At 41.3% G+C, this 11,512-nt stretch overlaps 1 protein-coding gene across 1 annotated transcript; it reads right to left on the minus strand.

Annotated features, from left to right (window-relative positions):
- Window positions 1-218: 218 nt before the first annotated feature.
- LOC101876837 (alcohol dehydrogenase 1) lies at window positions 219-11,471 on the minus strand. Its single transcript, XM_005148657.4, has 9 exons — window positions 9,849-11,471; window positions 8,657-8,758; window positions 7,304-7,442; window positions 5,163-5,250; window positions 4,835-5,054; window positions 3,888-4,148; window positions 3,267-3,402; window positions 2,062-2,200; window positions 219-618 (listed from the first exon to the last, which is right to left on the minus strand). Exons 1-9 carry the CDS (start codon window positions 9,864-9,866, stop codon window positions 585-587), a joined length of 1,137 nt encoding a protein of 378 aa, XP_005148714.1. The 5' UTR covers window positions 9,867-11,471; the 3' UTR covers window positions 219-584.
- Between the last annotated feature and the right edge of the window lie 41 nt (window positions 11,472-11,512).

Raw genomic sequence — 11,512 nt, forward strand, 5'->3', positions numbered from 1 at the left:
AACCAACCAAATGAACAGCACTCACAATGTGGTGAGACATTCTTCAGGGTGTAAGATATACTGAAACATCCTTAACAGAAATTTTTAATTCAAATGCAAGGTCACCATAAATTTTATCTCTGCAGTAATTTCCTTGCCTGTCAAGTAACGGAATGCTAAAATCATTCAGGATGGACACAGAGTTCTGACCTAAAGTTTTACTGTGCTGAGACACAGTGTTATAAAGGTCCTTCATTTTGCTTTTATTAAAAGATTGCATATTAAAGGCCACTTAAAAAATCCAAACCTTTTCTAACACTTTTAACAACAAGTCCTGTCATTCATAATATGCTATTAGAGGAAAACTGCAGCATAATTTCTTCTGTGTAACGAGGATTTAAAGCAAGAATCAGTACAAAGAGGCAGAGGGAAAAATACTATTTCATTTATTAAGCACTGTGCTTGGAGTCTGGGGTTTGAGCTTGATCCTTTTATTCCGAGGGGAAGTGGTGGACCTTTCAGAACCATCTTGGCTTGTGTTTCATACCAGTTGTATTGGAGGATAATGAAGTTTGTACTGGTGCTAAGCCATCTGCTGTTAACAATTAGGAGTCCTGAAACACCAGGACAGTGCGAATACTGCAATATAAAGTGACAAGTTAGTGGCTGTAGATAAGCCCCTGGGCTAACATCAGAAAAACACTGCTGTTTTCTCTAATCCAGGCTAATGCTGTCAGGCAGGGTACTCCCTTCTTGCCCACCCTAGTCCCCACTGCAGCAACTCTGCGAAGCAGATGTGCAAACTGTGCAGCAGAGAATGACATTCATGCAAAACTGCATAGCCTTCACTCAACTTGGGGCTCCTGGCAACTCATCACCAGACAGAGCCTGGGAAGTCCTCAGAGTGGGCCTGAGACATGATTTTGCAGTTACCAGTGGCTCTGAGGGTAACCTCTGAGTGTAACAGCTTGTTCTGTGTTGAAACACTGAAATGTTTCACCTAGTGATGATGGCAGCTGCAACAGGCCTCTGCCTTCAGGTGGACTGCCAGTCTTTAAGCAAAGCTGATAGTGTCCCTGTCCTCATGGCTCTCCCATTTGCTACACTAGACCTAAAACTGACATTTACAGCTCATCTAAAATAAGGACAGTCAAAAAATGACATGCGTGCTGTGTAGTTAGAACCTTAGAACAAACCTCAGGGGCTAAATTGTTACATGCTTTATACATTTAGAGCAAGTAACACCTAAAATAACTGCCAGCAAATTACAATGAAAAGAAAATGTGAATGTAATTCTCCAGACTGCATAAGTTATACACAGCTAGAACTTACAAAAAGGGTAGTGCCCACATATACTAAGGTACACACATGTATTTCCCACTTCTGCCAAGGAAATTTCCAATTATTCCCATGCAAATCTTGTCAAATGTCTCTGGCAAACAATATTTCCAATTTCAACATTCCATGAAAAGAGTCTGAGCTGAACTTTCACAAGATGTGAGGAAGGCATGAGAGCTAAATTCTGAGTTTGCAGTGTTTGTATACACCAAGGACATTCATTAAAAGCTCCAAAATTCGGGGTAAACTACCCGTGACTTTAGGACTAATTGCACTGGGACTGTAATTCACCAGAGGAATGGTGAGTTGCTCTTCTAGTAAATATTGTCTACTTCTGTGCTCCTGCTCTTCAGTCTAAGATGTTTCTTCAGATGTGATGTAGTTGACGCTGGCACTCCAGAGCTTGGCATTCCCAAGCTCCCTTGTTTGTGTGCTCTTTTCCAACGGGTAGTGGGTACAGACTTCCTCACTGCTGGAGTCTTTTCTTCCTATGCCACCCAGTGTCTTTGCTCAAACTAAAATGTGAAAATTCCTCTACAAGGAAAGACAGAGCTCAATGTATTTCAAAACCTAAAGCTTTGCTGGCTGTTTCACTACAACTGCAACCCATAGAACCATACTGGGCAAGATTAAGGGACGTAGTGTGCTGCCTTGCACCTTCTCCACTGTGAAGTCATACTCTGTGTTACCATACAGCTGCTTTAGATTACTTATACAGAACCTTTATAATTAAACATGGTTTACCTCTTCCCTGTCCTTAGCAGATCAAATCCTTCATTGATTTTAGTGAAATGAAGTCTATGAGTTATTAATGGATCCAGAACAAATATTTTCTTCATGTAGTCAGCAACCAGTTTAGGGACTGAATCTTTACTCTTCCAGCCTGAAAAAAAACACAGATAATGGATAATTAAACATTAAAGGCTTGGGAAATACATGAACCCATTGCCAGCTTAAACTTTTAGGTAAACTTTCAATAAGAGAACAGCATGATGAAATGCTGCAGCATGTCTTTACCTCTGTAACACAGAGTGCCAGCAGAAAACATGGGTTGAAGTGCAGCTGTTCTACATACAACAAGCCCAATAAGTGCTTTACTGGTGGAAGACCTGTATAAATTTCAATCTTTACAGAATCCAAACTTTTCCCCACATTAAATACTGTTTCAACTTGTCTGTTGATGTCTGTTACTCACTAAACCACGTATCATACAAAAGCCAGAGTGGGGACATCCATGTTGGGAACTGGAAACTGGACTGACTGATCAAAACTGAGGGGAGCAGGGGGTAGATATGCCTCTTTTTTCTTTCAAGCAATACTAGATAAAACTGTCTCAGTCAGATGCTCTTCCAGAGGAACCTAATTTGTCTCTGCTATTCTATTCAGGTCTATTGAACACATAAGAGGAAGTGGCTGGGACTGAGAAAACCTGCTGCTGGAGCCAAGTTTTTGGTGCCCTTCAGCTTTGTGTTGAGTGAGCTTGGGCTTGCCAACCTTTATCTTCCTTTGTCCATTTCTCTTATCTTTCCCCTTTTCTTTCTTCTTATCTGTTTTTTCTATCTCTTCTCCTCCCTCCCCTCCCTCTCATTTTCCTCTCTCTACCTTTCTTTCTTTGTCCCTTCTTTTTTTTTTTCTCATTTTCCCCTTTTATTTCCTTTCTCCTCTTCCCCGCTATTTTTTTCCTTTTTTTTTTTTTTTTGTCTTTTTCTCTTCCTCTGTTTCTTCTCTCCCTCTTCTCCCCTGCCTCCATCTCTGGTTTTCTCTTTCTCTCACCATTAACTAACAGTTTCTATAACAAATTCCCTTTTGTGTGTCTTTGTCAGCAAAATAGCTATCAATATTACTTCCAGTAGACCAACCTAAGCAATGAATTTATATATATCCTATTTCATTCAAGATAACTCACAAGTTTCCCAAGCCAGTTAAATCACTTCTTTCCAAGCCCTTACCTCCAAAGACGGAGCCTTTCCAGGTGCGACCAGTGAAGAGGAGCATGGGGTCAAAAGTGATCTTCTGTGCTGCAGGAGGCACTCCCACAACCACACTGACTCCATAGTTGTAATGGCAACAGGCCAAGGCTGCGACCTGCATTGGGAACAGAGGGACACCCAGAGTCACAGAAAATTTGATGCTGAGGCCCAAAAGTTTGCATTCCTCCTCTCAGGGCTCTGCTTGCAATTCATTTTTTGTAACTGAAACCACATCAAACAGTGTCCACTGAATCTGCTCACACCATTGTGTTTGCTGTCAGGGGTTAGATATGTCCTAGCTTTGTTCTCCCTCCCATTTTGTCTTAAACATCAGTGATAAGCCACTGCTGGAAAGCAGACAGTGGGCTATGTGAAATTTAGCCACCCTGGTTAGGCCAGGGGTCTATGCTCAAGCTCTCTGCCCCAAGTTTTTGAGCATGCCCCTGCATCTCAGTGGCAGATAGCTGGACTTACTAGGTTTGAAGGTAGCCTGACACTTTGCTAGTGGCTCTCAGCTCCTCAACCTTGGTACTTAGTGGGTTAGCAAAGAGAGACCTAACACACTAATGCCTCATTTGATAACATATTTTGGTTGCATACCATGGTTTCGATATGGCCGACAACCTCAAAAGCGTAGTCCACACCATGGCCAGTCATTTCGATCAACACCTCGTGAATAGGCTTCTTGAAATCTCTAGGGTTGACGCAGTCTGTGGCTCCCAGTTCTTTGGCCTTGGCAAACTTGTCACTATTGATATCAACAGCAATGATGCGGGAAGCTCCAGCTGCCTTGCAGCCCATGATAACAGAGAGACCAACTCCTCCAAGGCCGAAGATGGCACAGATAGAGCCTGGTTCCACCTGTAATACCCATACAAACATGCCATACTCTTAACAGTCTATGTAAAGTACAATGCATTTTCTTACCACCAAAATGTTTTCAGTTAAGCTACTTCTTGTAATTTAGAGATTACCCGCTGAGAAGGAATTTGCACCTGCATACCTACTAGTGCAACAGCCAGGTATACTGTTATAATCCTACATGTGACTAAGATAAATTGCCGTAAAATACATTTCTGAGACCAGATTTTCATCACTCTTCTCAGCTTCAGGTTCAGAGACATGTTTTTTTTTTTTACAATGCTTTGTATTCCAGTGGTGTTAAGATCTGTAGTGCCACTGGAGACAATGACAGCTGTAAAAATCACATTTGTGTACTGCTACAAATTCTGAGTGTTGCAAATATAGGTTTCCTAGATTTCAGTTACAATAAAACAAATCAGCTCCTTTGTAATGTTTTTTTTTCTAGGGGTAATAAAGCCATGAGAGAAAAACTAGCAGATGGTAATATGCATTTTTATTGGATTTTGATTTGAAGGCTTCTCAGTACCTTAGAGACACAGAAACTGAAGTAGGCAAAACCCAAGTATCTTCCTTCCACCCTGAACTCTGCAACAGAATCTATACCTCTTGGCTGCTCTGCTGATACCCCACATGCAGGCCATACAATCCTGAATAGGCCACCATGAGTTACCAGAAACACTTACCTTGGCAGTCTGCACAGCAGCCCCGTAACCAGTTGAAAACCCACAGCCAATTAGAAAAACTTTTTCCAGAGGAGCAGCAGGATCAATTTTGGCTACAAAACTTTCATGCAGTACTGTGTATTCAGTGAAGGTGCTGGTACCAAGAAAATGGTGAATTGCTTTTCCTTTACACGTGAATCTAGTGGTGCCATCAAGCATGAATCCACCACCTGAAGAAATGCTGTTTGAAAGATGAACAGAAATAATGGCAAGTTAAATCTGTTGAGTGTGATCAGCTTTGTATAAATCAAAATCAAATAAAGGTGGTAGGTGACTCAGGAAAACTCACTTATTCTTGATGCACAGATTACTCTTGGAGCTTAAGCAACTGCTGCACTCCCCACAATACGGCACAAAGAGTGGAATAACCTTATCTCCTAGAAACGATACAGTAATGACAGGATTTAAAAAGGCAAACAAGAAGCATGCACATAAAGACATGGGGCAAGTGTATTTAATCCCTAAGCAAATGCATGCTAAGAGTGCAGTGCTGGTTTTATTTCCTTCTGCTGCCCTTGGAGGATACACCATCTCTCTCTGTTATAATGCACATAACTAGGGCAAAGTTATGACAACTGATTTCAATACACAAAATTCCTGGTGTCTTTCACAGAACTGAATTGGAGCTATGTCACAAAACTCTGTTAGCTACTGACATTCCTGAAGTACTCATTCAGCAGTTTATTGCATCTTCTACTTGAAAGGAAAATAGTAATACACAGGTAAAGAAACTGAGATAAAAATTGGCACCCACTGCGACAGTAGATTGGAGGGCCAAGATAACATGGCTGTAAATTGTGCATACAGAGAATGGGAAATTGAGCATTAATTTACCAGCCCTCTTGAGTCTCTTTCCTATTTTACTGTTGCATTGGAGTAAAGCAGGTAAAAGGTTTGTCAGAGAAGCAGTGACACACACAAGCTAAGACATCTCTCATTCTCTAGAACTCTTATATGATGGACAAAGCAACACATAGTTTCCCAGTGAGATTTTTACTGCTATGCACTTTCCACAGCAATGGTGTGTGGTAAATCCCTCATAATCTCTAAACAGGTACCCCTAACAGAGATCAACTTGTGATTTGGCAGCTCTAAAAGGTGGCTAATCCTTGACACACTGAAAGGCAAGGGAAATCTTTGATTACTACTAAAACATGGAAAATACCTACAGAACATGAAACGCCCCCCGTCTGCCCTGGCCCTCAGTTAACTTAGAACTGTGACACAGGCTTAGTAATCATTCTCTTAAAGAAACTGTGCACATCTTGGGAGTCTTTTTTAGAACTTGAAGATGTAAACTAAGCAACACCCAAGAAACATGATTTTGTGAGTTCAGGCCTGCTGTTTCACCTCGAAACATGTGGCAGCTAGAATTAGATAACTGAGTGATTTGTAAAGCCAGATGTAAGAGAAAAAGCAGCTAGAGCTATCACTGAAATTTGCAATATACATATTTGTTTGGAGCTAAAGCAGAAATATCAAGTAAAACTTATCTTCTATCTTCTAATCTCACCTACCAACCTGCTTTGGACAGACTACATATTTGTTGTCAGTACAAAGACACTGGGAATATGGAGGTGTTAAAAATGAACTACTTAGATGTTGTAACAAACTGCTTGGATAAAATCAAGCACTACTGTGCAGATTTTGTTCACTGCATAATTTCTGTTAATAATTTAGCCCTTATTAGATTCTGTTTGGTCCCATACAGATGTACAGAAATGCTGTCTCATCTTGCAGCAGTTGGAGGAACATCAGCATCTTTCACTAACTTCTCTTTCTACCCACTGTGGTTCAAAGGGAGTGTAGTGGGAGGAGCAGCTGGTCCAGAGAAGTGTCCTCTTCAAAGCAGCTCAGCTCTCAGTGAGCAGTGCTGTCTCACCTGCAGTTGTACTGTGCAAAGCAAAGGCAAAGCCTGCAGCAGAGTGGGCACCCCAGTCGTGCCCTGATATCTTTGATATAAAGTAATGGAACACACAGACCTGAGCTCTGGTCTACTGAAGTCAGTGGATTATTTAACTGTTAGGAGAATTGAAAGAAAGTGTTTTGACATCTTGACTAGTGCTTTGCCTTACTTTTGAGATGAGATGTATAAACCAGAGTTAGAGAATCTGTAATACCTGATTTTCTGTGTCAAAGAGCAAAGAATCTGTTCTTAATCCCATGACAAGAAAAGTGCTATGCAGGTAGAAAGCAAGCCAATGTTTTTCCCAAAACAAAAAAAAATTGAATAGAAAATCTGAAAATAAATCAAGATTGGTAACACAAAAAGATGTAGACACCACCCAGCATCCTTGAAGGTATCCTTGAAAAAAATCAGTTGGAACATTTTCCTCTGCAATACAAGCACTTATGCATGTAATCATCTTTGACTTAGACAGAAGTGTCAGGAAACTCAGCAGAGGGTTTGTGTTCAGTGCTATTTCACACCTGGTTTGATTGAAGTTACTCCCTGCCCAACACTCTCCACAATACCAGCTGCTTCATGCCCAAGAATTATTGGAAAAGGCATAACCAGTGCACCAGTTATCACATGGTCATCAGAGCGACAGATCCCTGTGGCCACGATCTGGTTTAGAAGAAAGACAAGAATATGTCAGCATTTAACTATGTCATGTCATATGTGGAAGTGAAATGATATCATACATTTGGAGAAGTAATTTGCTTCCATCCAAAATCACATATACACATAATAACTACAGGGAAAACACTTTTGTGTGATTCATGATTTTCATGTGTTGCATTAGTCTTTAATCTATGAAGCAAGGCTCCTTTGGGAATGTTTGCTAGGCACTACTGAGCTCCATAGGAAGTCTCATTGTCTGGCAGGATCCATGTTCTAGGAATGTAATCGTATATGAAGAACATACTGCAGTAAAATATTTCAATATTTATAGATAAATACACAAATAGAAAAAGTTTGCAATATTGTAGAAATATTATCATATCAAGTAAATATAAATTAACCATTTAATAGTATTTATAAACCAAGAAATATATATTTTCTATTCCTTATTTTAGATGATATTACAATATAGAATAGATATGTTAGATAAAATATGTATTATACAATGGCATAGCATCATATATAATGACATTTTAGTTATTATATGTTATTTATGTATTTTAAATATAAGTGTATGTCATACACACAAAAATTGAGGCTACACATAGTATTTTATATCACATTTGCCTTTTCTTGCAGGTAGCACAGTAGCAGTATTTCTTTTGAAACATTCAGGTATGTCTGTACAGCTTTTGTTCTGACAAATGGAGTTGTCAACCCCACAAGAGGGTTCTTCTCACTGGTATAACACTTGAAACTGCTCTAAAATAAAAACAGCTGCTGAATTCCATTGAGAAAGGTCCTGAAATGTGAGAGATGCTTAGCACCCAGTTAAAAAAGGAAGGTCCCACCCTACTGAGCTATTTCCTAGCAGAGACTCAAAGTAAAAGAGAATTTCTTGCTCCATACTACAGAAGAATCAGATCTTTGCCTTGTGCTGTGATTCCTTCAGCCTATCAGAAGCACAAATGTCTTAGGAAACAAAAAAACTAACTCTAAAAAGTATTTTTTTCTTTTTAAAAAGACCTTCATGATCAAATTCATGATTCGAAGCATGTTCCATAGGAATAGTAACTACTGAATAGTAACTGCATAGTAACTACTGAACACTGACTACTCAGCTACTGAATGTTTTCTGACAGGATCCTCAAAATCTATAGAAATAATCCTGATAAACAGCAAGATAGAATAATAGTTGTTTCAATATTTTTTAATACCTTTACACGAATTTCGTGTGCTTTTGGTGGGGCAACTTCCACTTCCTCAATAGAAAATGGTTTATTGGCTTCCCACATTACTGCAGCTTTGCATTTAATAACCTGCAAACAGAGCAAAGAAAAAGGGAATGGCACTTGCAAGTCACCTCACAGACAGAATCTTACATTTCTGATTGTGAAACACCAGCTCATATTTCAGGGGAGGAGCAAGAAAAACCCCAAAGGTGGTGAATTTACCTACAAGTGAACTACAGTTTATTTTGCGTTTGTGGTATCTCAAAGAGAGCATTTATTTTTTGTCCCCTCTTGTTTTGTGTGGCTTTAAAATAGCGAAGACAGCTGGCAATAACAGCAGTACCGATCCCCATAGTTTCTTAAGGCACATTACAGCAAGGCACAGGCCTTCAGTCGTTTTCTAGGTTCTGGGCTCCTGTCCATCGACCTTGCATGTCTCTCAGTATCTCTCAGGTAGCGCAAGAAGCAACATGTTTTCTTCAGCAGTGGAATTCACCTACATCTCCCTTCTCACTTTCTGGCAAAGATGCAAATACTCATTTCAGTCCCAGCTCAGTACTGATACATATGCTCATACTGATGCATATAATACTTACTTTTGGTCATCATTACCTTAACTCCAGAACTGTTATGCACATACTGAAATTTAATGACTGTTCTAACATCATCACAATTACACCCCAAAATGGAACACAATATTAACTACGGGGTTTTTTTAGAAAACAAACTGATATGAATTATAAAGAAGCTAAAACAGCTTAAACCACTGCGGGATCTCAGAATAGAAAATCCTGGAGTTGATAAATACATTGATCTGAACACTTACTACACTGCATCACGTTTCAAACTGTCCAATAAGGGATTAAAAATAGTTTGCTAATGCTGGGAAGGTTATTCTTATCCTGGTGCTGTTACCTCATGTTGCCTCAGTGCTTACACAAATAAATAAATAAATAATGTTTTAATGGTTTATGTTTTATCTTCTTTCTCATTTATAACCATTTTGTAGGGGAGTACAGTGGCCTGCAAGTAAGGGCTGCTCTCCTGCACCAGCTTCCTCCTAAACTCTCACCTGTACTATACCACCAGAACTGAGGGTGTCCCAGCAAAGAAACTGCATTTAAACATGCACTACTCAGCTGCAGGAAAGAAACTTCCAATAGAAACTTGTGCTTACTTTGCCAGCCATGCTCATGTTGACCCGTGTGTCTGTCTCAAATCGTGCCACCACTGCTTTCTTGTGCCAAGAATTCAGTCAGCTGCTAAGCAGTCAGGTTGCCGATATCCCAAATCCTGTCCATGCACTGGAAGCTGGTCTTGTGAAGTGCTCCTGCAAGTGCACTGCTCTGACCTTTTAGCCAAGCCTCCCAGCTCAGAGTCCCACCCCTTAGTCTGTCAAAGTGCCAGAATGAAAATAAACCACTCACACGCTGAAACCTCACTCTTCATAGCATTTTTGTCTCCCTTACTCCTTTGTCACACTCTTCTCCACCCTTTTCATACCCTCCCCCTAGGGTTGTCCTCAACATTACGAGAAGAAAGCAAAATCCTTGGCTGGAAGGTGTCCCCTCTTTCCACCTCTCTAGGAGGCTGCCTTCCAAACCCGCTGCTCCCACTGACACTGCAGCGGCAAAGAGAAAAGGGAAGAGTGGCTCTTGAATTCAGAGCAGCAGGGATGTAGTGAGAACATGGAGGTTTACTTTGGATTACTTTGGTGACAATCGTAAGAACCCAGTTAGCACATTAAAATACGCTGTTGTGGAAGCTGCTTAAAAAACATACACTGGCCGTGGCTGTGCCTGTCCCAAGTCCTGTAGTTTCAGAGTCCAGGTACTCATTAATCTGTTTGAATATTTCAGTGAACAGTGACCAAGGACAATGTGCTGATGGTGTCAATGACAAAAATAAGTCATGGAGAAGTGGCATGTGAGGGAGGATGCACATTTCTTACCATGTGCAACACCCTGCTCCATCTGTGAGTCATTGCGTGACCCATGGGTTCCATGGACATCCACCAGCACAGGCCCATCACTGCTCCTGCACCAATGTAGTTGCCCTCACCTGGCACAACATTCTGGTGCGAGGGGTTGGGTGGAGATGAGCACTGTGTACCTCTGCTGTGCATTTCAAGCCTCACCTATTTTCAAATTATGCCATGTCATGGGTTGACCCTGGCTGGATGGCAGCTGCCCACCAAAACTGCTCTGTCACTCCCCTCTGCAGCTGGACAGGGGAGAGAACATATGACAAAAGGCTCACGGACTGAGGTAAGGACAGGGAGATCACTCAGCAGCTACCATTAAGGACAAAGCAGACTCAACTTAGGAAGTCACTAATTTACTACCAATCAAATCAGAGCAGGATAACAGAGAAATGAAACCAAATCTTAAAATCACCTTGCCTCTACCCATCCCTTCTTCCCAGGCTTCACTTCACTCCCCAGTTCTCTACCTCCTCTCCCTTACCAAGACTCAAGGATAGGGAATGGGGGTTGTGGTCAGTTCACCACATTGCCTCTGTTGCTCCTTCCTCCTTAGGGGGAAGAGTCTTCACACTCTTTCCCTGCTCCACTGTGGGGTCCCTCCCATGGGAGACAGCCCTCCCTTCCCATGGGCTGCAGTTCTTCATGAACTGCTCCAGTGTGGGTCCCTTCCATGGGGTGCAACCCTTCAGGAACAGACTGCTCCAGCATGGGTCCCTTCTCATGGGCTGCAGTTCTTCATGAACTGCTCCAGTGTAGGTCACTTCCATGGGACACAATCCTTCAGGAACAGACTGCTCCAGCGTGGGTCCCTTCTACGGGGTGCAATCCTTCAGGAACAGACTGCTCCAGTGTGGGTC

The sequence above is a fragment of the Melopsittacus undulatus genome, chromosome 7 (genome assembly GCF_012275295.1).
Source record: "Melopsittacus undulatus isolate bMelUnd1 chromosome 7, bMelUnd1.mat.Z, whole genome shotgun sequence".
Taxonomy (NCBI): domain Eukaryota; kingdom Metazoa; phylum Chordata; class Aves; order Psittaciformes; family Psittaculidae; genus Melopsittacus; species Melopsittacus undulatus.

Coding starts and splice junctions, on each gene's coding strand:
- LOC101876837 (XM_005148657.4), bottom strand. Junction 2,201..3,266: donor GAAAGGCTCCGTCTTTGGAG/GTAAGGGCTTGG, acceptor GTTTTTTTTCAG/GCTGGAAGAGTAAAGATTCA. Junction 619..2,061: donor CTGCTAAGGACAGGGAAGAG/GTAAACCATGTT, acceptor TTTATATTGCAG/TATTCGCACTGTCCTGGTGT.